Source organism: Ambystoma mexicanum, chromosome 2p, assembly GCF_040938575.1.
Source record: "Ambystoma mexicanum isolate Mex_15411 chromosome 2p, UKY_AmexF1_1, whole genome shotgun sequence".
In the NCBI taxonomy this organism is placed as follows: domain Eukaryota; kingdom Metazoa; phylum Chordata; class Amphibia; order Caudata; family Ambystomatidae; genus Ambystoma; species Ambystoma mexicanum.
The window spans coordinates 1,133,792,589-1,133,818,835 of NC_090923.1; the positions used below are offsets into that span (position 1 = coordinate 1,133,792,589).

Below are 26,247 nucleotides of genomic sequence, written 5' to 3' on the forward strand. Positions count from 1 at the left end.
GGGGACGACAAGCGCTTCAATGGTTGGGCGTGCAAGGTGTTTTCTGCGGGAAGTATGACACTGAAGTCCTCCAACTCCACTTGTGCCTTGGCAAGATTTTCACACACACTGTGGAATTGCGTCTCTCTAGCGGCTGAGCATATTCCCGAGGGGGATGAAAGGGATGGGTTCCTTGCTCTAGTGCAGGATGGCAAGGATGTCATGTGTGAATACCTTAAGTCTGGATTGGACACGGCCGACAGTGTTAGCCGGTCCATGGCTGCGAGCACTGTTATATGCAGGTTTGCGTGGTTGTGGAAGTCTGGTTTTGCTCCGGATGTACAGGCCTGTCTTATGAACATACCCTTTGATGGCTCTCATTTGTTTGGCAATAAGGCTGACGAGAGCCTTGAGAGGTTGCAGACCTCCAATGCTGCTGCTAAGTCTGAGCGCAGCAGTGCGTCAACCTCTGATTTTTCGCCCTAGGGGTCAACGGTGGGGAGGGGGTCCTTTCTTACTACTGTTTTAGTAGGAGGGGAGGAGCGGCTAATAAAAAGGGGTCAACGAAAAAGTATCCGTGGTGGTCAGGGAAATAAAAGTGCCAAAGCCACTGAAGCAGCTGCCTCTTTGCCTTCAGGCACTGCAACAGCTGCTCCAAAACAGCTATGATGCCATATTCCATTGTTCGCTGGTTGGGGGCAGAATGTCTCAGCATCTCGAAGAATGGCGAGCTATTATTTTGGATGCGTGGGTTCTGGATACACTAGCCCACGGCTACTGCCTTCGTTTCCTGAAGCGGCCTCATGACAATCCACTGGGGAGTCTCTTTGAAGTTTCCGGATCCGCTCCTTGTGCAGGAAATCTTGACCCTGCTGGAGAAAGACGCTATAGTGCCTGTAGTGGAGAGGAACAAGGGATGGTGTTCCCCATATTATGATTCCAAAGAAAGACCGGGGGCTGAGACCCATCTTGGGCTTGCGTTGGTTGAACAAGTTCCTCAGGAAGGACAAGTTCAAGATGGTCACTCTTTCTCTGGTTTTCCAGGCCCTTCGACTTCAAGATTGGTTGGTATCTCTGGACCTACAGGATGCTTACTTTCATGTGCCGAGTCATCCAAAGTACAGAAAGTACCTGAGGTTTGCGGCTGGCAGCTCGCACTGTGTTTCTGGTCTTGCCATTCGGATTGACCTCCGCCCAAGGGTCTCACCAAGCTGATGGTGGCAGCATATGTCAGGCGAGGGGGGGGGGGGGGATTCACGTCTACCTCTACCTGGACGACTGGCTGATCCAAGCACGTTCTCCCGAGCAAGCTCTGGATCGTCTGTCTCACCTTCTGCTCCCTCCACAAGCTGGACTTCTACCTCAATTTCAAGAAGTTGCATCTGACACCTTCTCAACAGCTCCAGTACATCAGGGCTGTGTTGGACACGTCCTGTGGAAAGTGCTCGCCTCCCAAGGTAAGGGCTCATCACGTTGTACAGATGGTGGACAAAGTTCGACATACCCAGAGTCTTCCGTCGTTCGTATTCTTAAAGTTGCTTGGCTTCATTAAATCCTGCATTTTTTCTGGTGCCAGAGGCCAGGCTGAGATCACTGCAATGGGTTCTCAAGATGCAGTGGTCCCAGTTCTCAGAAAAGATGTCGGCTCAGGAAGTCCTTCTGGAGATCTTTTCCCTTTGGGGAACCCCACAAGTGGATCTGTTCACGACCAGTGCCAACCGGAAGTGCGTGAGATTCTGCTCAAGGGAATTTCCTTATGAGAGGAGAATTACGGGACGCATTCGTCGTGGATTGGTCATTCCTACTTCTGTACGAGTTTCCGCCGGTCTGTCATTCCTCAGGTTCCAAGGAGGTTGCAGAGGTTCGGATCCCACATGATCCTCATTGCTCTGGATTGGGCCAGGAGTGCGTGGTACCCGGACCTTCTAGAAATGTCAATCTGCCCTCCACGCCGTCTTCCCTCCCGAGAGGATCTTCTCTCGTGCGAGGAAGGGAGAGGGGGAGTGCGCATGGGCAGTCGCGTTTTCCAGCCAGAGGTCAAGACTCTCAACCTTCACGCTTGGTGTCTGAAAGGTTGAGATGTAAGGATTGGGACCTCCCGGATGACGTGATGGAGGTGTTGCTTCCGGACAGGCGGCCGGCAACCAAATCCCTGTACAGTTTGCTTAAGTTTTGCGACTGGTGTAGAGGATACAATGTTTATCTTTTTCAGTGTTCCATTCCCGTGGTTCTGTCTTTCTTTCTTTGGCCCACAGGGGTCTTCAAGTATGTACCATTAAAGGTTACCTGGCGGCGCTGTCTATCTTCAAATGCTCGTCTGAAGAATGTTCTTATTTTAAGATTCTTTTGATTTCCCAATTTCTAAAAGGCCTCAATAACGTGTTCCCACTGTCCCCGTTTCAGGTGCCGGTATGGGATCTGAATTCTTGAAATTCCTGATGGGTGCTCCATTTGAACCTTTGCAGTCTTGTCCTTTGAGACTGTCTTTCAAGACGATTTTCTTAGTTCCAGTTACATCCGCTCGCAGAGTGAGTGAATTGCAGGCACTTTCATCTAAGCCACCCTTTACTGTGTTCCACAAGGATAGGGTTGTACTGAGGGTACGCCCATCCTTTCTACCGAAGGTAGTATCTGAGTTTCATTTAAGCCAGAAAGTGGTACTTCCTGCTTTCTATCCTCCCCTCATCCTGGTAAGGAAGAGGAGCGACTCCATAGGTTGGACCCTAGGAGAGCTCTGAGCTTTTATATTTCTACGATGTCAAGGGTCAGAGTGGACGATCAACTCTTTGTGGGGGGTATACTGGGCACCGATTCGGCCAGGCTGTTACCAAACCTTTTCCAGGTGGTTTATCCTCCACATTACTGAATGTTACAGATTGGCACGCAAGAACCCCCCTGAGGGGTTGCGTGTTCACTCCAATAGGGGCGTGGCTACTTTCACAGCCCTGCAGCAGGGAGTTCCTATTAGGAATATTTGTGATGCAGCTGTGGACATTACATGTCAAAGATGTGGAATACATTGAAGGAACATCCAGTCAAAAGAACGTTACCAGTTGGTAAGTAACTTGTTCTTTTGAAGTATATTGAAGTGTTCCTTATTTGCTCCCTTCTAAAGGAGACCTAGTCAAACTGACTGTTAAATTAATAAATAATTGTTTAATGAAGAAACCTTCAGTGTAAGTGTTTGGATACTTGTCATTGTGAAACTCTATGTTGCAACCCTACAGCTCACACTGACCCCTCTTGAGATAAACCTGGCTGCTCCGTCACTCAACTTGTGTAGGTACAGAGCTATGCCAAAGGTTGGGTTACCTATTGCCAAGAGGACAAGGCTGGTGCAGTATCCCACAGGGTTACTGCATACAATCTTGCCAAACGGAGGGCTAGGTCAGTAATTCCTTATTTCTTCTAGTGTCTTGATGAGGATGTCATGGCTGACTGTGTCGAACGCTGCTGAGAGATCAAGTAGTATCAGAGCTGAGTTTGTGGCGGAGTCTGCGTTTGTCTTTAGGTCATCCTAGATAGGAGTGCCCTATCTGTCCCTCTCATGGGTCTAAAGCCGACTTGTGCTTGGTTGAGCAGTTGTTTTTTTCCTACGTGCTCATGTTAGTTTGTAGACTTACATTTCTAGCAGTTTTGCAGGGTAGTGAATGTTGAAATTGGTCTGTAATTAGATAGGTCTTCCACGTCACCTGCCGTATCCTCGAGTGGTTTGATGTATGCTGATTTGAACGATTGTGTAACTTTACCTGTTGAGAGTGATAGGTTAAGGCGGTTTCTGTAGTATTCCAACGGTGTGCCCTATGTCAGAATTGTTAGGTCTTATCAGCATTGACAAATGTTTCGACTGATATTTGTAGGAAGCTTTGTAGTTTGTTCTGTGGTTCCACGGTTGGCGTGGTGAGTGGCGTTTTGCTCGACTGGCCTGCTTTGTATGATTCAATGGATGTAGCCGATTTTTTTTTTTTTTTTTTTTTTTTTATTTTTGAAGTGGTCTGCAAGGTTGTTGCATAGTTTCTGTGAAAGTACTGCAGCGTTGCTGCATCCCGATGGGTTCCTCAATCCGGTTGTTGAACAATTTTTTTTGGGTGTTGGCGGCTTTGGTGATTCGATGGTTGCAGTATCTCTTTTTGGCCTTTCGAATTTCCTTTTTGTAAAATCGAATTTGTCTGTGATATTGTGAATTTACTTAATATTTTTTTGGCCTCGCAGTATTTTTTTTTCTCCGTTCCAGTTAAAGCTTATTATTCTTTTTCATGACACTCGACAGTGGAGTAAACCATTTTGCCATTGCTCTTTCGTGATGGGGTGAAAGGGTTTGTTGATTGTTTCGGGGAATCCATTTATGGAAAAGCTCTGTTTTTTCCTCAGTCTGCTTCATCCAGGCTATTGGTTGATGGTTTTGTGAATTAAAGTTATTCTATTAAGTTGCTACCTTTTTGATGGACTTCAAGATTCTTTTCAAGATAGTCTGAAGTTTTTCGGGCTGTTCATGTGATTTACTTGGTAGCATGATCACAAATGGAATGAGGTGGTCGCTCCAAAGTATCTGTATTGGTGGTGATAAGGTTTTTATTGGCAAAGATTGTTCCAAGTGTGTGCCCTGCTCCTTTAACCAGCTGGCGTAGTTTAATTGTTTTGAGTTGCTCGGTTAGCGAAATTTGTTCGTTCGCGTTTTTTCTTCAAACCAAAGACATCCCATAGGATTATCAGGTGTTCGTGTTTGGCTAAGTTGGTGATGGCTTCTGTGAAGGTGTCAACAAAGGTTGCATCATACGTCGGCGATCTGTAAAGCAGTACAAACTTGATATTTGTTTTGGGGTTCACTGTCCAGTGAAAGGACTATGGATTCGCAGTTGTTAAGGAGAATTCTAATTTCTGTGCTAATTCCCTTTCAACCTTAGACCCCAGCTCTTTTGCTGTACTTTAGGACTTTCTAATTTTAATCCTGGAGTCCGTGAGACCTTTTTCTCACACTCATGTGTTTTGCCCTGATTTGGATTAAGTCTGACAAACTCCATAGGCATCTACTCTTTGTATGGTGACACACAGCACCTTTAGTGCAGTGTCGCACAGAAATCCTTTAGTTCTCCAGCATGGGGTCTGGCATGGATTACATGCTCATGAATATTCCCCGTCATCAGGCTGGGAATCCATGGTAAAGAGAAAATCATTTTGTTTCACTTCTGAACTGTCTTTCTCCTAAATCCAATCACTGGTCTCTGGGTCATAATGCCCCCAGCCAATGACTGCCCTCTACCTAAGCCCCTCCTCTTGCAGCCATCTTCAGATTTTTACTGCACGTTCAAGTGTTGGGAGTCCTTGTGCTATAGCTCCCGAATTTTTACTGCGTTTTGCGTTTTTTGTAAGAGTTTTGCTCTATTTGTCGGTCAATCGAGCCTCAAACTCAATCGATCCATCAACCGACTAACCAGGGACCCATTTTTCTGAACTTTTTATGCCCCTGAAAGGCGTTTTTTCGTCGAATCCACTTCTTGGAGGATTACAGCATTTTCTTGGAGGCCTACACCTCGTGGACATGGCCGAGGATAAAGGAGACTTAACGCCTCTGTTCAGGATCTGCCCAGGATGTGGGCGCGGAACATCTTCCTGGACGATGGACACACCCTGTGCCTTTATTGCTTACATTCAGACAGCTCGCACGTGGAGGAGGCCTGTGCATTCTGCAAGGACATGGTGCCACGCACCATGAAGGACTGTCACAAACGGCTCACCGAGTGGCTGAAGACAAAGATCCTGGCGGCGGGTGAGCCCCGGCAGCATGTCCCCCACTCCTCCCAAGAGAAAATCTGAGCGGTCTTCTTAGACCTTTGAAGGCGCTCTGGCGACGGGGGCCCCAACATAAGGCAAAGCACCGCGAGTCCTCGAGCACTGGGAGCGCCGTTGGTACGGGCTCCGCGTAGCCAGGCCGGGCGCTGCATCGCCGATGCCGTCAACCACGAGCCAACGCTCAGGCTCGATGAAGAAAAGGAAGTCGGACCACCCCGGTAAGCTTTGGGGGAAGGCCTGGTCGACTCCCACGGAGAAAGCCAAGGGGGAACGAGACATTGACAACCCCCAGCCCCCACAGTGAAGGCCTCCGACGTGCCCAAGGTCCTCAAGGCCCAGGTTCACCAGGCTAAGGCATCGATTGAGGGAGTGGTGGCATCCATGGGGAAGACTGCAGATGCGGTCCTACTGGAGACGACCGCCAAGAGTTTCCCTGCCCACTTGGTGGGAATTATCTTTCCTTCCCATTGAAAAGACCCCTGTGAAAGCAATGCCAATCCTCTCCCGAAGGCTGTCGCCCCTGGCTGAGAAGAGGGGGGCGGGGCGGGGCACAGTAGTCCTGCCGGACTCTGATCTCTCCTCCTCCGAGGAGCTCTCGGCCCTGAAGATGGTGTTTGACAAGTAGTTTGTTGAGGCTAGGTCCTACGGGAAGGACCCTGACGAGGCGGACTTGGAAAGTCACGAGGGAACCGACTAGAGGCGGCAGCACAGTGAGGAACCAGAGGACACCACGCCGCTGCCGATGCTCCCGTCGCAACTGCTGTCACCACCGACGGACAGGTAGGCGGACATCCTACAAACTCTGCAACCATGTGTTCAGAGATAAGGACAAGGATGCCCGTGCTTCCGGCGGGCGATCCAGCGGCGCCTGGACCATCAGCGGACCCGCCCCCCAAGCGGAGACGAGTCCATCCGCCTCCACCCTGCCATCTTTCACCTCCATCCCCTCCGCTGAGGGACGAGATGGAGACGGCGGGGACGGACAATGACTGCAGCGCCGATCAAATGGACCTCCCGTCGCTGTTAACCCAGGCTTCTCCGCTCGACGAGATTGGCTTGTTCCACACCATGATCGTTGGGGCCTCGGAGCGATTTCAGCTGAACCCCGAGGAACAGGAGGAGGGGTTCCTTTATCAGCGCTGAGAGGCCAAGAGGAAGACCGTCTCTCGTTCCTGCTGTTGGATGACATTTGGGACAAAGGACTTTCCCTCTTGAAGAACCTGTCATCGTCAAAGGGAGACCAGTACGAGAAGAAATGCAGGGTGCCAGACTCTGCACCAAAGTGTCTGAGCTCAGCCGTCCCTGGACTCTGTGGTCTCGGTGGCGGCGGCAACGACTAAGGCGGCCAACGCTCTCGCCATCGTGACCCGCTACGACAGGGAGCTTTGGTTTAAAATCACCCCTCTCCTGGACTTTATTCCGGACGACAAGAGGGCGGAGGCCCTTGAAATCCTACAAGAAGGCGAGGTGGCATCGGACCATGCCATCACGGTGGTCACGGACATCGCTGACACCGGCTTCCGCCAGATGGGCAACGGCGTGTGCCTTTGTTGGCTGAAAGCCACCAATTTCTGTCAGGACTTCCAGACAAGGGTATTGGACATGCCCTTCGACGGGGGCAACTTGTTCGGCAAGACAGTGGACGAATCTCTGCAAGCCATCAAGGCAGACACCGAGGCGGCTCATGCCTTGGGCACACGAACAGCGACGGCCGTCCTTCCGGGTCTCCGGAGGCAAGTCCCATGGTGCCTCTAAAAGATTTGGTGGAAACTTCTCTTCGTACTGTCAGCCATCCCGTTCCTCGGCCCAGGAAGCCTACAGGGGCCGCAGCAAAGCCAGAGGAAATAGTCGTTGTTGCCAAGGCCCCCAAAGTGGGTCGTCCACGACAAAGCAGGACTGAACCAGCCATGACGTCAGGCCCCCACGCGAGCACCCTGGTGGGAGGCAGGTTGGCGAACTTCGTCGGCTTGTGGAAGTCCATCTCCACGGACCGCTGGGTGCTGGACGCCCTGGCCCACAGACACACCCTTGAGTTCCAAAGGAAGTGTCCCCGCGTTCCACCAGTGGCCAGGCAAGAAAACCATGTCCCACAAATGCTTCTAGAGGTATGAGCGATGCTGAGAAAGGGAGCCCTAGACTCATCCCTCCAGAGTGTACTTGCAGTACTTCCTTGTCAGGAAAAAGACTGGTGGTTGTTGCCGGCCCATCCTGGATCTCCGCCGCCTCAACAAATACATAAAGTCCCAGAAGTTTCGGATGGTCACCCTCCAGCACGTGCTGGGACAACTGGAGGAAGGGGATTTCCTGTCATCGCTGGACCTAGAGGATGTTTATTTTCACATCCCCATCCACAAGGGGCATCTAATGATTCTGCTCTCCATGGTCCAGAGGCAACACTACCAGTTCAAGGCCCTTCCCTTCGGGTTGAAGTCTGCACCAAGGGTCTTCACCAAGTGCCTGGCACCGGTGATGGCGCCGCTGCGCCTGCAGGGGGTCCACGTCTACCCCTACCTGGACGACTGGCTCATCCGAGCGAAGTCCAGGGAACTTGCCGTCGAGCACACAGCGAGGACCGTCCGCCTGCTCACATAACTGGGGTTCTCGATAAACTATGTGACGTCCTGCTTCCTGCCATCGCAAGATGCTCGGTTTCTGGGGTCCAGGCTCAACAGCGTCGCACCTGGCTGTGCCGTCGGACCACAGGATAAAGGCCATCCTGGGAAAAGTACAGCAGCTGTTGACCATGGAAGTTGCTAGGGTGAGGTCCATCAAGTCCCTGCTCAGCATGATGTCGTCATGCATCTACCTCGTTCGGCTGTGAAGGCTGCGGATGCGGCTGCTGCAATAGTTCCTCAATGCCCGTTGGATCCAGGTATCGGGAAGCTTCGAGGATATGATCGCCCTCAATGAGACATTTCGCCAAGCAATTCAGTGGTGGGGCGTCTGCGCGTATCTGGCGGTGGGCACGGACTTTCAGACCTCAGCACATCAGGAGACAGTTACAACGGACGCCTCCCTGGAGGGATGGGGAGCGCACACCAGAAATCTCCACGCAAGAGGCATTTGGCTCCCGCAGCAGTAGTCGTTGCACATCAGCGTCCTGGTGCTCCGGGCCGTGTTTTAGTCCCTCAAATCATGCCTTCCGTCCCTCAAGGGCAAGGTGGTTGCGGGTCTTCACCGAAAACCCCACTGCAATGTTCTACATTCGGAAGCAGGGGGCCACCAGATCCCCGGCTCTCTCCAAGGAAGTGCATAATCTATGGCACTGGGCCGTCGCCGAGAGGATGTTCCTGCTACCCTTTCATCTGGCAGGAGTGAAGAACTCGGCAGGTGCTGCGCTCTTGCCACAAGTGGGAGCTTCAGCAGGATCAGGTGGACCTACTGTTTCGACGATGGGGCAATCCCCAGATCGATCTGTTTGCGACGGCAACACCAAGTGCTGGAGGTTCGCCTGCAGGTTTCCCCAGCCGTGGAGCATGGGGGATGCATTCTCCTTAACCTGAAACGGCCTGTTCCTCTATGCGTTTCCCCAGTTGCCGTTGCTTCTGCGACTCATCAGTCAACTCAGACGGTCCTGGTGCAGGATGATCCTCGTCGCACCGGCGTGGCCGAGGCAGATATTGTACCCGGACCTTCGGGACATGTCAGTGTCCCCTCCAATCAAGCTTCCGGCGGACGCAGATCTTGCCAGGGAAGGAGGCGCGATTCTGCACCACGACCCAGGGTAGCTGAACTTGCAGGCCTGGCTCCTGCTGCGCTAGAGTTTGGTGGATACGACCTCCTGGCGGACTGCAAGGAGGTGCTTGCCAAGGCCAGGGCGTCTACGCTGAAATGCTACAGCCATAAGTGGAAGAGGTTCGCCGTCCGGTGCCGTGAACTGAAACTCGACCCTCTATGGATTACGGCTCCACAGTTTCTGCAGTATTTGCTCTTGCTAGCCAAGGCAGGGTTGGCCCATGCTTCCATCAAGGTTCATCTAGCGGCTATCTCGTCGTGGTCGCATCGCCTGGTCAAGGAATTCATCAAAGGGCTTCTCCGTTTGTTCCCGCCGGTGAAGGCTCCAGACCCGGCGTGGGAGCTCAATGTGGTGCTGATTAGGCTCATGGGTCCCCATGCTGGAGAAGGAACAAGTTACTTAACTGTAACTGTTCTCCAGCATGGATTCACATGCGAACCCTCCTGCCTACCCCTCTGCGGCTCTTCTCTTGGTCCTATTGCCAATTTACGTGCTACCAAATCTGAAGATGGCTGCCAGAGGAGAGGCTTAGGTAGAGGACAGTCATTGGCTGGGGGCGGTATGGCCCAGAGACCAGTGATTGGTTATTAGGAGAAAGACGGTTCAGAAACGAAACTGAAACTGATTTTTTTCTTTACTGAGGAATCCCAGCCTGACGACTGGGAATATTCATTAGCATGTGAATCCATGCCAGACCCATGCTGGAGAACAGTTACTGGTAAGTAACTTGTTCCTTTCTCTATCTCTAGAGAGATAGAGTTCTCCATCCAGAGATCAAGACTCTCAAACTTTACGCATGGTTTCTGAGAGGTTGAGATACAAGGATTGGGACCTCCTGGAAGACGTAATGGAGATGTTGCTTTCAGCCAGAAGGCCAGCAACAAAGTCTTTGTACCGGTGACGTTGGAACAAATTCTGCAGCTGGTGCAGTGATAAGAATGAGGATCCACTTGCATGCAATACGCCTATGGTGTTATCATTTCTATCACACTTAGCCACCATGGGGATCCAGGTTGTTGCAATTAAGGGTTATCTGGTAGCTCTCTTTATTAAGCGTTCCTCTGAAGTGGTATCTTTCTTCAAGATTCCTCTTGTGATACAATTCTTCAAAGGACTGACAAATACATTTCCCCCAATCCCAACTTGGGACCTCAACTTGGTGTTGAGAGTTCTAATGTGTGCTCCTTTTGAGCCTGTCCGTACCTTCCCTTTAAGTTAACTTTAAAAGCTCAACTTTTTAGTGGCTATTACATCAGCCCGAACAGTGAGTGTACTTCAGTCCTTGTCCTGCAAGTATCCTTATACAATAGTCTATAGGGACAAGGTGATCATTAAGGTTAAACCGACCTTTTTACCTAACATTGTGTCTGAGTTCCATTTAACTCAGAAAATAATGTTGCCTTCATTTTATCCTCCTCATCCTGTAAAGGAAGAGGAGAGGTTACACAGGCTTGATCCAAGGCGTGCACTGACATTTTACATCTCCAGGATGTCTAAAGTAAGACACAATGACCAACGTTTTGTAGGTTACACAGGCCACAAGTTGAGTATGATAATTTCGTAACAAACTTTGTCAAGATGGATCATTTTAGGAATATCTGAATGCTACAGATTAGCAGGAAAGGATCCCGGAGGGTCTTGGAGCTCATTCGACCAAAGGCATGGCTACCTCCCCTGCCTTACGGAGGGGTGTCCCAATTAAAGCTATTTAAGCGGCTGCCACATGGTCGTCCGTACACACTTTTGCCAAACTCTATAATCTGGACTCATCATCATGCCGGGAAGGTTAATTTGGAAAGTTAGGGCTAAGTTCTGTGCACACAGACCTATGAAGGAACTCCTAAATGATCATGAGTCTGAACATTGTCTCCCTCCTCCAGGAATACATTCACTGCTTCCGGAGTTCCTCCCAGGATGAGGAATATGTGGGAGGACACAATCCATTAGAAGAACAAGTTACTTACCCATGGTAACATTCTTTCGACTGGATGTTCCTCCCACATATTCCTCATCACCCCTCCCAGCCTGCCCCACAGTAGAATTTTCCATATGATTGCAGTCTTCATTCTTTCAGGGGGAGTAACTGTCGGGTGTAGGATATCCTATACACGCTTTATACACAGAACTGAAGCCAAAGGTTGGTGCGCATGCTTTATACCATTGTCGAGACGTAGACCTCCAAGGGACATAGTCGACTGGCATTGACGCACTGCGCCCTCTGCTGAAAAATGTTTCCAGAGTAGCTGAAGCTGGATATGGAGATATTGTAAGATGGGGAATACGTGGGAGGAACATCCAGTCGAAAGAGCGTTACCATGGGTAAGTAACTTGTTCATCTTTTTAGTGTAGTGTTTTTGAGCTATAATTAAGGTACTCGACCCATGGCCCTCCCCATAGTACAGTCTTGAGAGATACAAAATGCATCACACAGAGAGTCAGTTGCTTCTACTCCAGCTCGACGCCAACACCCCCAATTAGGTTCTTACAGCCCCCACCCCACTTGGCATGCTTCTGTTCCATAGACAACCCCAAATTGGTGGTTCTTTTTGTTTTGTTCCTGTGCCCCACTCCCTTCAGGCTTATGACAAACCTTTTCCACTGGTTATACACCCTGTGTTTATTTCCCCATTTGTTGTACTGCTTCTCAGGGCATCATTTGTTCTTAATATGTAGTCTACCCCAATGATTTCTGCTCAGACGTTACTCAACCTTTGAGTCGTCTGGTTACCTCCCCACCCCCCCCCCCCCAAATTATCATTGTTCTTCAGATCTCAGACCTCCGACACATCCCAACACCGAGCTTTGAAATATTCATGCTGACCACATCCTAGGTTTTATTTTCTCACGTCTGCATTCTACTTCCCAATTGTTTTCTTGCACCGCTATATATTCACTCTGTGTTCTTTTAAGCACTCTTATGTGCTCTGTGGCTCTCCACCCCCCATCCCCCACTTCATTCCTTGTTGGCTGGATCTCCAGTCCATAGCCACCTACTCCTTGCTCCCAGTGTTCCCTGGCCTTTCAGATAACCCCCGTTTCCAGAGTCTTGGTGCAGCACATCTGTTCCAAACCCATGTTCCATGTGTTCCCAGGACCCCACCGCTTGCACGATTGTGTTCTCTAGAGTCTTGTCTGATCCCCCATCTGTTTACGGATTGCTGTGCTCCGCTAGCCCACAACTGTTTCTAAAAGCTCCAGTCACCCATATTTCCAAACCTACTGTGCTATTTTTATGTTGGATAGTGTGCTTTGTGTTGCCTAACAATTGCTACCCTGATCTGACCCCCCTTTTTTACTTTTTATTTTTAGTATTATACAGTTATAATGAATACTTTTAATACATGCCAGCCACATTCAGAAACATAAAACAAAACAAAATCCTTCACATAAATAAGTCCTTCACGTAGGTAACACCCCCCTTTTGTTTTTCCTATATTGTGACTCAAATCGAATTGTAGTCTTTCGCGACATGCTTTGTGATTACCTGGAAAAAGAAGTGTTTCTTACTCATGGTTTCTTCTGCTCCTTCCTACCCAGTTCCATGCCATGGACACCCTGCAGAAAAATGGCTATGACCTTGCGAAGGCCATGTCGACACTTGTGCCGCAGGGGGGGCCAGTGCTCTGCCGCGATGAGATGGAAGAGTGGTCCGCCTCGGAGGCCATGCTGTTCGAGGAGGCTTTGGAAAAATACGGCAAGGACTTCAATGACATCCGGCAGGACTTTGTGAGTCTAAAAGGGCGTATGCAAGGCCATAAGCAGTTGAGGGGTTAGCTTAGTGGCACTGGAATGCAGTCTTGGGACTCTGACAAGTCCAAGTTATGTGTGTGCTTGAGAATATGATTTGTGATGCCTGCGCACTGTCAGGGCCTTAATCTTCGTCACCCTCTTCTTCACTTGGTAGAAGTCCTGGCTGACTTCAGAAAATGTGTCTCCCTTAAGGTCTATTGTGGGATGTTGATCCTCTTTTAGAAAGCTTGAGTTCATATGTAGCTCTAACCGCACCCAGCTATACACCGCAACTCTGCCTATTCTGGTCTTTTTTGTTTTATCCTTCCTTAGTATCTTATTCACAACCCTCGCCGGGTTAGGGATTTTTCCTTGCATGCTGTTTTCATTGAAGCAGTTCTGGTGATCGCTGAATGTTGCTGAAGACTTGCTTGACTGTTGACCACTGGCCCCACCTATGGGGGGGACCCCCAAATAAAAATCCGTACATAAAAGGTGTTCATTTTTGTAGCACAGGAATATTATATTTGCTACAATAGAATATTGGTGAAATCCAGAGGAATCTTTAGAATATGTAATCCTTATAAGAAGCTTGTTGTACCCGATACTTTTGCTAGACATATGTAATCCCCTTCATTATGGCGATTTTAAACTGCTGCTTATTGAAGCCTAGCACTACAAGTGAATGGTAAATTAAGGTTGGTTCGTCTTTGGCCCTTGGTCTTCTCAGAGAATATCTCGCAATGCTCATTTTTCTCCTGATTCCCCTGCAGTAGTATGAAAGGATTGTTTTCTTTGTTCAAATTGCCTCCCATTTGCAAACATGTTGTTGAGAATTGCGTTCAAGCAATGTATGTAGTATATAGTTGGCATCTGCAGCCCCCAAAACCCCCTCACACAGCCTGTGACTATTGGGGAGATTTTCCTTATATCTTGTGGTCCGTGTCTTTAGGTATCTCTTCCTAACTTGTGTAGCAGTGATTCCATCAAATGCATCAGGCTAAGTGGCACTGTAGTGTAGGAGAGCAACCCAGGCCTAACTCTCAGGAGGTGGAGTGGTTAACCTGTAAAGCTTTTCTTTAACAGTAAATGTGATTGTCCACTCACTGTACTTTATAAATATCTTAATATAAGAAAGTGCAAGAGATAAAACACTACACTGAAAGGCAGTACATTTTGTAAAACAAATGTGCAACACTGTTACAGGTGAGTAACAATATTGTAGTTCCATTGGAGTGAAGGCTACAAAAGACACTATGAAGAAGAGGGGGCCCAGAGTATATTCAAGTAAAGAAAGAACTCTCAAGCAGTGCCAGAGAGTCAGAAGGGCAATAAAAAGGGTCAGAAAAAGCAGTTTTGCTGCTGTTGGTTTGTGGTTTGCAGAGGCTTGAGGGTTCCAGCATACGAGACAGAGGATTTGAAAGGTGAGGAATCTGTATTTAGTCGGCAGTGCAGGTTGGGCTGAGATGAACCATGAGAAGGATTATTGAAGAAAAGCTTAAAAAGTCCCACTGTAGAAAAGCCAATTAAGGAAGGAGGACCGGGACTAGAGTTAGTGTGGTTTTCGGACCCCCTTCCTTCTGCCTCTTGTAGCAGGCAGAGATGGGATCCTCCCTGTTGGGTAAGAATTGATGCAGTCACACTGTGTGAGACTACACCACACATACCTCCTTGGTATTAGGTAGCCCACCTTTTGGTATTGGTCTGTACTACACAAGTTGGTCGTGTGACTGAGCAGCCAGGCCTATCTGAAGAGGGTTAAATGTGATCTATACAAATGAAATCCATAAACACAAGTAGCCAAGTAGCACCTACACTCAGGTTTTCTGTTAGTTTTTTTATTTTGTTTGGCTGATCTTGTCAACCTTTCAAAATGTATACATTTCTCCAGCATGGGGTCTGGCATGGATTCACATGCTCATGAATATTCCCCGTCAGGCAGGGAATCCACAGTATAGAAAAAAATCAGTATAGGTTTCGTTTCTGATCTTTCTTAGTAGTAACCAATCACTGGTCTCTGGGTCATAATGCCCCCAGCCAATGACTGCCCTCTCCCTAAGCCCCGCCTCCGGCAGCCATCCTCCAATTTTTACCGCACGTTCAAGTGTTGGGAGGCCTCGTGCGTAGCACTCGAGCTTTTGTTGCGATTTTGCGCTTTTTCAGGAGATTTTCTAATTTTTCGGTAAAATAGAGCCTCAAGCTCCACCGTTTCTACATCCGATCAACAGGGATCCGTTTCGGAGTTTTCTACGCCCCTCAAGGGTGAAGGTTTTGTCGAGTTAAGCTTTTAGAGGATTCCAGAAGTTCCGAGGCCTACCCCGGACATGGCCCAGGAGAAAGGAAGCTCGACGCCCGGGAAGCTGTTCAGGACCTTCCCTGGATGCCAGCTTCAGAATGTTTTCAAGGAGGACGAGCATTTGTTATGCCTTTACTGTCTCCATGAGGACAAGAGGCACAAGGAGAAGGACTGTGCGTTTTGTGGGAACATGTCGGAGCGAACCATGAAGGATCGCCACCTCCGTCTCGCCAATTGGCTGTAGTCCGAGCGGTCTTCTAGGTCCTGTGAGGGTGCCCCGGCGATGGGGGCCCAACAAAAGGCTAAGCACTGCGAGTCCATGGGCACCAGGAGCGCCGAACGGTCGGGCTCCTTGGCTGCCAGACAGGGCGCATCCTCCCCTGCGCCATCAACCACGAGCCAACGCTCTGGCTTGGGTAAGAGAACCCGGCGAAGCTTCTGGAGAGGCCCCAGTCGATCTCGAAGATTCCGGCAGAGGGGGAGCGAGGCTCGGACCCTCCCTCCAAGGTGAAGGCCCCAGGCGTCCAGAAGGTTGAGATGGCCTTAATTCACCCTACTAAGACCTCGATTGAGGATGTCGCCGCGGACCTGGCTCAGCCTGTGGAGGCTACACCAGTGGAGGCGCCCTCAGGACCCAGAGTCTCCCTGCCACCGCGGAGGGGGGGGGAGTCTTTCAGGCCCATTGAGAAGACCCCCCACAAAGTCCTCGTTGGAGAAGGTGGGGGAGGGGCTGATGGCCATCGTGGATACGGACACCACCTCTGAAGAAGAGCTCATCGAAGTCATGGAAGAGCCCATTGGGAGGGATCCCGATGAGAGCGACGGTGTCGCCGACAAGGCTCCTCAAGAGCCCTCGCGCCTGTCGTTTCTGGCGCCGCAGGACACCTCGGCGGCCATTTTGTCAGCGATTCAGTCCTTATGCTCGGAGATAAGAACAAGGTTGCCCCTTCCCCCGACGGAGGTACCTGAGCCAGACCCGACGGGGGAACCGGAGCCTGGACCTTCGGACAGTCCACCACATAAGAGGACGCATCCTACGCCACCTCTCCCACCTCTGCCTTCCCCCCCGTCTACTACCCACGGGGATGATACAGGCACGGACACGGCTACGACAGGTACAGATGACGACAGAGGCGACGACGGGACGTGTCCCCCATCGCCCCCTGCTCAAGCGTCCCCGCCCGACGAGAGTGGATCCTTTCATGCCATGATTTCCAGGGCATCCGAGCATTTTCAGCTCTGCCCAGAAGAAAAGAAGAAAGAAGGGTTCCTTTACCAACGGCGCGAGGCTAAAAGGAAGACAGTCCTCGCTGTACCGCTTCTTGATGACTTCTGGGATGAGGGGCTCGCCCTCCTCAAGAACCCTGCCACGGCGCCGGCAAAGAGGGACCGGTACGAGAAGAAGTACCGGGTCCCCGACGCTGCCCCCTTGTGCCTTTGGGCACAACCTACCCCGGATTCGGTCGTCTCGGCAACGGCAAAGAAGAAAGCTGGGGGGGCATCGGCCTCGACATGAACTTCCCCGCCGGACGGCGAGGGCAGGAAGTTGGACACGATGGGGCGACGGACCATCTCATCCGCAGCGACGTCTATCAAGGCGGCCAACGCCCTGGCTATCGTAGCCCGCTACGACAGGGAGTTGTGGTTCAAAATCGCCCCTCAGTTAGACATCCTTCCAGACGCCAAAAGGGCTGAGGCCCTTGAAATCCTACAGGAGGGGGAGGTCGCTTCGGACCACGCCATCACGGTGGCAACAGACATCGCCGACACCGCATTCCGTCAGTTGGGCAACGGCGTTTGCTTGAGACGACGAGGATGGCTCAAGGCCACCGATTTCAGCCAGGACGTACAAACCAAGGTCTTGGACATGCCCTTCAGGAACAACCTGTTTGGGAAGGCGGTTGATGAGTTCCTTCAGGCCATCAAGATAGACACAGAGACTGCCCGGGCACTGTGAGTGCTCCAACAACGACGGCCGTCCTTTCGGAGCTCCGGAGGCAGACAAGGTTGCCTCCAAGGGATCCGGCAGTGGCTCCTCCACTTGCCGCCAAGCGGCAATATCTTCGTCCCAGGAAGCCTACAGGGGACGCGGCAAGTCAGGTGGTGCCCGTCGTCGTTGACGAGGAGGCAAGGCGGCCTCCAAACAAGATTGAACCGACTGTGGGGTCGGGCCCCCGCCGAAACACCCCGGTGGGAGGCCGGCTGGCGAGGTTCGTCAGCGTGTGGGAGTCCATCTCCACCGACCGTTGGGTGCTGGATGCCCTGGCCCAAGGGCACACCCTCGAGTTTCAGAAGAAGTGCCCTCGCGTTCCACCCGTGGCCAGGAAGGAAAATCACGTCCCTCAACTACTGTTGGAAGTAAGGGCGATGCTCAAGATGGGTGCCATCGAGCTCGTCCCAAAGAGGCTTCGGGGCTCCGGAGTTTACTCTAGGTACTTCCTCGTAAAAAAGAAGACAGGAGGATGGCGCCCCATCCTGGACCTGCGACGACTGAACAAGTACATCAAGGCACAGAAGTTCCGTATGGTCACCCTCCAGCATGTGCTGGGACAGCTGGAGGAGGGCAATTTCCTGACGTCGTCGGACTTGGAGGATGCGTACTTCCACATCCCCATTCTAAAAAGACACCGAAAGTTCCTCAGGTTCGTGGCCCAAGGGCGGCACTACCAGTTCAAGGCCCTCCCGTTCGGATTGAAGTCGGCACCCAGGGTGTTCACCAAGTGCCTCGCACCGGTGAGGCTGCGCCTACAGGGGATCCACGTCTACCCCTACCTGGACGACTGGCTCATCCGGGCAAGGGCAAGGGAGCTCGCCGTGGAGCACACTGCGAAGACTGTCCAGCTGCTCACGGACCTGGGATTCTCCATCAATTTTCCAAAATCCCACCTGGTTCTGTCGCAAGTCGCCCTGTTTCTGGGAGCATAGCTCAACACAGTGGTGGGCCTGGCCTCGCCGTCGGAGGAAAGGATCAGGACCATTCTGGGCAAGGTGCAGCGTCTTCTGCTGGCCACGGACATGGCCAGGGTAAGATCTATCAAGTCCCTCCTCGGGATGATGTCCTCCTGCATTTATCTGCTGCGCCTTTGCAGGCTTCGGATGAGACCCTTGCAGGAGTTCCTCGACGCCCGCTGGATCCAGTCGACGGGCAGCTTCAAGGACAGGATTCCTCAACGAGACGTTCCGTCAGGCGATCCGGTGGTGGGGTACCCGCTCTCATCTGTCGGCGAGCACAGACTTTCAGACCCCAGCTCACCAGGTGACGGTGACGACGGACGCCTCCCTGGAAGGTTGAGGAGCACACTCCGGAGATCTTCACGCGAGAGGCCTTTGGCTCCCGGAGGAGAAGTCTCTCCACATCAACATCTTGGAGCTCCGTGCGGTGTTCTGGGCCCTCAGGTCCTTTCTTCCGTCCCTCAAGGGCAAGGTGGTGAGGATCGTCACCGACAACACCACCACGATGTTCTACATCCGAAAGCAGGGCGGAACCAGATCCCCGGCCCTATCCAAGGAAGCCCAGGATCTGTGGCATTGGGCCGTCGCCCAAGGGATGTTTCTGGTGCCTCTTCATCTGGCAGGAATAAAAAACACGATTGCCGACTCGCTCAGCAGGGAGCCAGGATCAAGTGGATCGACTCTTCCGACGATGGGGCGAACCCCAAATTGATCTCTTCGCGACGGCGACGAATTCCAAGTGCCGGAGGTTTGCCAGCAGGTTCCCTCAGCCGAGGAGCATGGGCGATGCTTTCTCGTTCCCCTGGGACGGCCTATTTCTTTATGCTTTCCCTCCGCTGCCGCTGCTGCTCCGGCTCATCAACCAGCTCAAGAGGTCCCGGTGCAGGATGATCCTCGTCGCACCGGCGTGGCCGAGGCAGATCTGGTTCCCGGACCTTCTGGACTTGTCAACGTCCCCACCAGTCAAGCTGCCAACTGAGGCAGACCTTCTCTCCAGAGAAGGAGATGCCATTCTTCACCACAACCCGGAGTCGCTGAACTTGCAGGCCTGGCTCCTGCAGCACTAGAGTTTGGAGGGTATGACATCCCGGCCGACTGCAGAGAGGTTCTTGCAAAGGCCAGGGCGTCCTCAACTCTCAAGTGCTACGGACATAAATGGAAGAGGTTTGCTGCTCTGGTGCCGTGCACAGAAGATTAACCCTCTGCGGATTACAGCCCTTCAAGTACTGCCGTACCTACTGTCGCTGGCCAAAGACTGGCTCACGCCTCCATCAAAATACATCTGGCTGCAATCTCCCGATATACCAGGACGACGGGTCGGGCGTCCTTGTGGTCTCATCGCCTGGTGAAAGAATTCATGAAGGGACTATTCCGATCATTCCCGCCGGTGAAGGCTCCTGCCCCGGCGTGGGAACTTAATGTGGTGCGGACCAAGATCATGGGGGCCCCATTCGAGCCTATGCATTCGGCGCCTTTGAAGTTCCTGTCATGGAAGACAGCTTTCCTCGTGGCCATCACCTCCGCACGACGAGTGGGAGAGATCCAGGTCCTATCTTGTAAGCCTCCATACTTGACTTTTCATGACACGAGGGTGCTTCTGAGGGGACACCCATCCTTTATGACCAAGGTGCCGTCAGACTTCCACCTCAACGAGCCCTTGGTGTTACCAGTTTTCTTCCCGTCGCCTTTGTCGTCGGCCGAGAGGACTTTGCACTCGCTGGATGTAGCTAGAGCGCTGAAGTTCTACGTGGACCGCACAAAGAGTTTTTGGAAGACGTGTGAACTTTGGGACTGTGAATCAAGGGAAGGCTCTCTCGAAGACTTCCATTTCCAGATGGCTCTCCGGCTGCATCATGCACTGTCACCGGTTGGCAAACCGACAGCTGCCCGGCCGTCCGAGAGCCCACTCGACCAGAGCGATCGGTGCTACCTCCCGTGGTTGTGCATGTGTATACTGCTATGTATTCTCTTATTCATGAGCATGTGAATCCATGCAAGACCCCATGCTGGAGAAGGAACAAGTTAATTACCTGTAACTGTTGTTCTCCAGCATGGGTCTGGTATGGATTCACATGCGAACCCCACAGCCTACCCCTCTGCGGCTCTTCACTTGGTCATACTGCCACTTTACATGCTACCAAGGATGGCTGCCGGAGGCGGGGCTTAGGGAGAGAGCAGTCATTGCCTGAGGGCAGTATGACCCAGAGACCAGTGATTGGTTACTACTAAGAAAGACAGATCAGAAACGAAACTGATACTGATTTTTTTTCTATACCGAGGATTCCCGGCCTGACGACGGGGAATATTCATGAGCATGTGAATCCATGCCAGACCCATGCTGGAGAACAGTTACAGGTAAGTAACTTGTTCCTTCACTTGAATTGTTGATAATAAACATATAATAAACATATTTTACAAAGTGTGGTCATTTCCATAAAATTAATCAGTTATACAAAAATTATATTCAGGTACAGTTCCTATCATTCTATTAGATTTCCAACTAAAATATAACTAGTTATTTAACATCCATTTTAAATGAGCGTTCTTTAAAAAGGCAATTCATATCAAAATGTAAGTGTACTTTAAAATTACTTTTCAGAATATTTCTTACACAATTCCTACACCCTGAGGTGACTTTATTCACAAGTACCGTAATCACATTTATATATCACTCTAGTTACTTTGCAGATTCTGAGATTGCAGAAAGGAAAGCTTTAAGGAAGGAAAAGGTAAAACAGGTACTTGGTAAATGTGAGGACAACTAAATCTTAAAATGAAATCTGGACCAGTCTTTCCCACCAGTAACGGTTCACAATAAGCAACCACCCATGAGGGACCAACAATATCAGTCAATGGACTAGAGTCTTCAGGGAGCCAGGACAGCCAAAGTCAATTGGAACACAGTCTATGGAGTGGAGGCACTTCTTACCTCAGAAACAGTCTTGCACCAAGTTAGAGAGTTTATAGAAAATCACTTGTAGGGTCACAAGCTGTTAGGCCTGTGAAAGGATAGTTGTAATCAATTCTAAAGGGAATCCACTGCAATTCCCAAAGGAGAAATGCACAGCTAAAAGACAATAAGGTAAGTACCCCAAGCCTAAACAGTACCTCTGGTTTGAAGAGGAGTGGTCCAGCTGGATTCTGTCTTTCTACAGCGGTGCAGACCCTGTGTTTCTGAGCCTCAGTTGTGGGGACAAGACGGAGGACGTCTGGAGTGCTCCTGCGGCAGTACTTGGTAGGTAGTTGGCAGCTACGTGCTCTTTTTGGTTCCGCAGCCCTTTGCGGTTTCAGCACTTGGCAAACAGCACTGTCGTGTATCTCGGATACCGGTTGGGCTTCCTTAACTCCTTGGGTCCTGTACTCTAAGGTGACTCAAGCTCTCGTCATCTTGCTTCTGGAGGGTCTTTAGGAGACTCCTGGAGCTTCTAGCCAGATTTCAGACGGATTTCAGATTAGTCCACCAAAGGCAAGACCAACAAAGGGCTCAATTCTGCCTCGACGCATAGAGTAAAACCCAACAAAGACCTCACAAACAGAAAATGGTGAAAAAAGAAGTTGGGGGAGGCGGGGGGAGAGGGGATATTTTGACAAAATGCTCACCCGTGGGTGCTGTACTGCAGCTGAGGGTTCAGCCTGCAGTAGAAAAGCACAATGGTAGGAAAAATTAAACTACCGCCACCAGTCATTTAAAGTAATGAGGATAACATAAAAATGTTACATGAAAGAGTAGGATAAGGGGCTACTAGGTAACCCCCCAGCACTCTACATAAGATGCTGTGTGCTGGACCTACAAAGAGAAAAGGGTAAGTAAAGTCAATTTCATCTTACTATTCTTGGGAACTGTAGTTCACCCAAGAAAAGGTATTCAAACCTTGTGAGAAATCTCAAAAGGATTTCTGTGACTCTGCACTGAAGGCGCTGTGTGTCACCACACGAAAAGTAGATCCCCATGAAGTTTCAGACTCAAAAAACAGTAAAATCACAAAATCCAAATTTGGTCAAAGCACATGAGAGAGTGAGAAAAAGGTCTCTCACTTCAGGGTTAAAATAGTCCAGTAAAAAAGCTGGGGGGTGGGTCTCTATGGTTGAAGGGGAATTAGTACAGAAATTAGAATTCTTCCTAACACTCCCTTCCCAGGCTGTCTTCAGTGACTTAAATCTAGGATTTATCTTTACTTTCAAGAACCACACCATTGCTATCTACCTTTACCCCTGGCTTACCCCCGAGAGCCACCCAATTAAAACGTAAAACTAATAATGCAGCTTTCTTTAAGCAGAGGGTGTGCACCCTGACCCCCTCCTTATGCATACAAAACTCACATCCACTCTGCACACTAGCCCTGACCTTCTCAACTAATTACTTTTGAACTGTCCTAGCAACTTTTGGCCCTCTAACCTTATGAGCAGGACTAACCCACGTCTATCTTTAAATTGACGCTCTTCTGTCATAGCATTTTAGCATGACCAGTACATCAGATCATGTGAAATTAATTGAAAAACTGAAGTGCCGCAAAAACATGCAAAGCAAACAGCACATTTAAATGCACATAAATTCTTCAAAGTCCACTCACTGTCATTATGCAGTGACAAGCCGAGACCCCTTCTTTATGGTTTTGTCACAATGTGTTACTGCACTTTTCCCTCCATTTTTAATGCCCCCCCATGCTTTTTACTTCTTTATCTGATCTACTGTTGTGCAGTTAATGTTAAATGATATTTGTACTGTTCACTATCACTTTCTGCATCCCACCCATGCCCCACTTAGTTTTTGTTGGTGTCTGTTGAATGCTGGCTTTGTTGGCTTCCTGTCCAGCTTCACTACACTGGCTTTTGCTCATCTGTTATGAGGAAACTGACATGTCTTTCAGGCTCTCAGTACTGTCAAACATTGTTGCCCTTAGCCTTGATACTGTTACTACTTTGGTAACTTTTGTAACTTTTATCATTGTACTTTACAATGCAGTACAATGTGGTACATTTCTGGTTACTCTGTGTGTGCTAAATGGACAAGCTGGTGGCAGCAGTGACTTTTTACCCTTTTTTTTGGTGCTTTTTGTTTTAGCCTAACCGCAATTAACACCCCCCTCTCAGGACAGGAATGGCCGCAGGTAAGCAGTTTCGGACGATAGCCACCGATGCACGGCGACGCAAAGGGATTCACTTGCCTTGGTCCGACTTTACCTCATATCTCTGGTACCCTTGATGCTAGGACCACAAGATTTCTCAGATTTAAATCTTGTTGCACAAGCTGGGGATCTCCCAAGTGCCTCAACTCAGAACGGCAACGTCTGCAATGCAGCAGCCCATACTCGGCCACAGGTCGGCCCTTGGGCACTTCCGAAGGCTCTCCGTACGGCTCAGAGCTGACGTCGAGAATGGATGTTCCTTCAGTTCCTTCGCAGTACTGCTGTTGATCTTTCAAAGGGCTCTACTAAGGCAACAGCAGATGTTGGTCGCCAAGCCTTCTTCACACGGGTTTGCGGTTTCCTCGCAAGGATTGCTGCTGGATAGGATTCTTAGCACCTTCAGTTTCTTCCAGGATCTCTCCAGAGTGGGTGCAGGTGTCTTCTTATCCTAAAAGCCTGGTAAGGGCTGCAGCTCCCACAAGCCAAAGGCAGATCTGATCCCCCCTCTCGGGCACATTGGCACCAGTTTGTGGATTGGGTCAGATGGTCCCATCCCACTTCCTGACAGCAAACACACACAGCGCTCCAGTAGCCCGCCAAAAATCCTCTTGCTTTCCAGGCCAGGAAGAAGGCTAAAAGACAAGATGGACAAAGGACAAGCGTCTTGTGGCATGGCCATGTTTGACACCTAGCCACATTTAGTATCGAAATGCGATAAACGTGTAAAGGCTAAAACGAAATGCACCAACAAAAATGATAGAAAGTCACTGCTGCCACCAGCTTGTCCATTTAGCACAAGATGACCAATGGACAGGGCGAGAAACATGAGGCACAGACATTTTAAGTATGTTACTCAAACTGGCGTTCTCCGATAAAGCATAAAAGTGCCAGTCGTAAAATGGAAACTGAGTCTAAAAATTTCTGATGTTTGTTAATCTGCTTAGAATCACATGCTGTGCATAGTCAGACATCCAGTGGTCACTGCGGAGTATTGCATTTTGTTTTCCGTAGTCGAAAAGGGGATGTCGACAAGGCGCGTCTGTAACACTAGCCCTATAGTGACGTGCAGTGTACCCAAAATCCCTTACGCATCGGGGATCTCTCACATTTTTTTTTCCGCCTAGATATTGGTCGCCTTTACGCGGAACTCCTCGAGAAGCATTACAAAAACATTTATTCTACCTTTGGTCGTTATTAACTTATAATACTTTACATCCCTCCTGCGGCGTCGTAGCTGCGAAGCTGTTTCACCGCCGATCAAGATCTTCGACGGCGGTGCCTTCGGAGGAGGTTGTTCGCCGAACACGTGGCCTGGCCTCGCAGGCCAAATACAGTAGGGAGAGTGGGGTCGTGGGACATTTGTTTCTCTTTGAGAATGCCTTTCCCCTCCCTTTCCTTCGGGGTTGTTATCACATGCAATCGTTTCCTCTGCTATGGAGAGGACACCCTTTAGGTTTTGCCCGCGTTACAAGGGCAAGTTCATCTGGAAAGACCAGCATAAACGGGGTAACAGTTGCTTGCCCCTCGACCACAAAGAAGACGGCTGTGCGGCCTGTCAGCTTCTTAAGCTTAAGACTTTAAAGGACCGCAGGGTCAAAAGGTTGGCAGCCTACGCCATGTCTAGGTCTGATTCCTCACCTGACGCCGCCACCGAAAGTAACGAGGAATGTGATAACCCGACGTCCGTTTCGGAAGTCGTAGACCTCTCTAATGAGCGTTCACACTCCTTGTAGTCTGTCCCCGGCCCCGACAAGCTCGGCTCACGCCCTGCTTATGGGGATGAACACCCCGGCGACACTGACACACACAAAAAAACACTCCCATAAACACATGACCCACGGCTCTTCCTCGTTGAAGACGAAGAGAGCATTAGCGTTAACGGAGACGCAGGTCCTACCGGTGGCCTCCTCAGACCGTAAGAGTCTTAAGCCCCCCTCGCAAACGCGACTACCCCAGATAAGGGCGCTATCACTAAACCGCCAGAAGACGCGCACCATCAGAGAGTGCCCGTCAGCGTAGAGCAAGCGACGCCTGTAACGTCGACGCCAGAGGTACCCTCGACAGACAGATTAGTTTCCACCGATAGCCAGAGACGGACGACGAAAGAAACGTCAGATCACCTCTCACAAGGCCCGGGAGACGCCGAAAAGGTCAGGGCGGCAGGAACTGCCCCCTCCATCGAGAGGGACTCAAAGCCTACCAGAAGGCTTTTCCGAAGGCCTTGGGAACCTTTCTTCGACGTTATGGGATAAGTTGAAGCGTTTTCAAACTGAAGGCCCCCCCCCCCCCCTCTCCCGACCGCTCTGGGGTACCTCAAGAAACCATAGAGAGACTCCAGTTTTGTATGGACACAATTGAGAGGTTTATGGAGACTCAGAACCTTCCAAAACTCAAGAGAGGGCCCTCGGGAGGATCCCAGGGCCAAATACCCTAGGCTATTTAATCCCCTCCAAGAGGATATAGATTTATGACCTCGCTGAAGAGGACCCCCACTTTCAGGAGGATGACGAATTCTTAGGCAACAAAGGGGAACAAAACCTAGAGGAGGAAGGTTTTGAAGATAACCCAGATATGGGTGGTGGGGGCTTCGGAGAAGACCCAGAAGAAGGCGCTTCACAGCCCTGGCAGTCCCCATCAGC

At 50.4% G+C, this 26,247-nt stretch overlaps 1 protein-coding gene across 2 annotated transcripts in view; it reads left to right on the plus strand.

The window, feature by feature from the left end:
• The window catches only part of MTA2 (metastasis associated 1 family member 2), a 612,090-nt gene that overhangs the window by 274,372 nt on the left and 311,471 nt on the right, over positions 1–26,247 (plus strand). For both annotated transcript variants that reach the window (XM_069645193.1, XM_069645194.1), the window contains exon 9: positions 13,043–13,231. In XM_069645193.1, the coding sequence (XP_069501294.1) occupies positions 13,043–13,231 (189 nt within the window). The remainder of the gene's footprint in view (positions 1–13,042; positions 13,232–26,247) is intronic.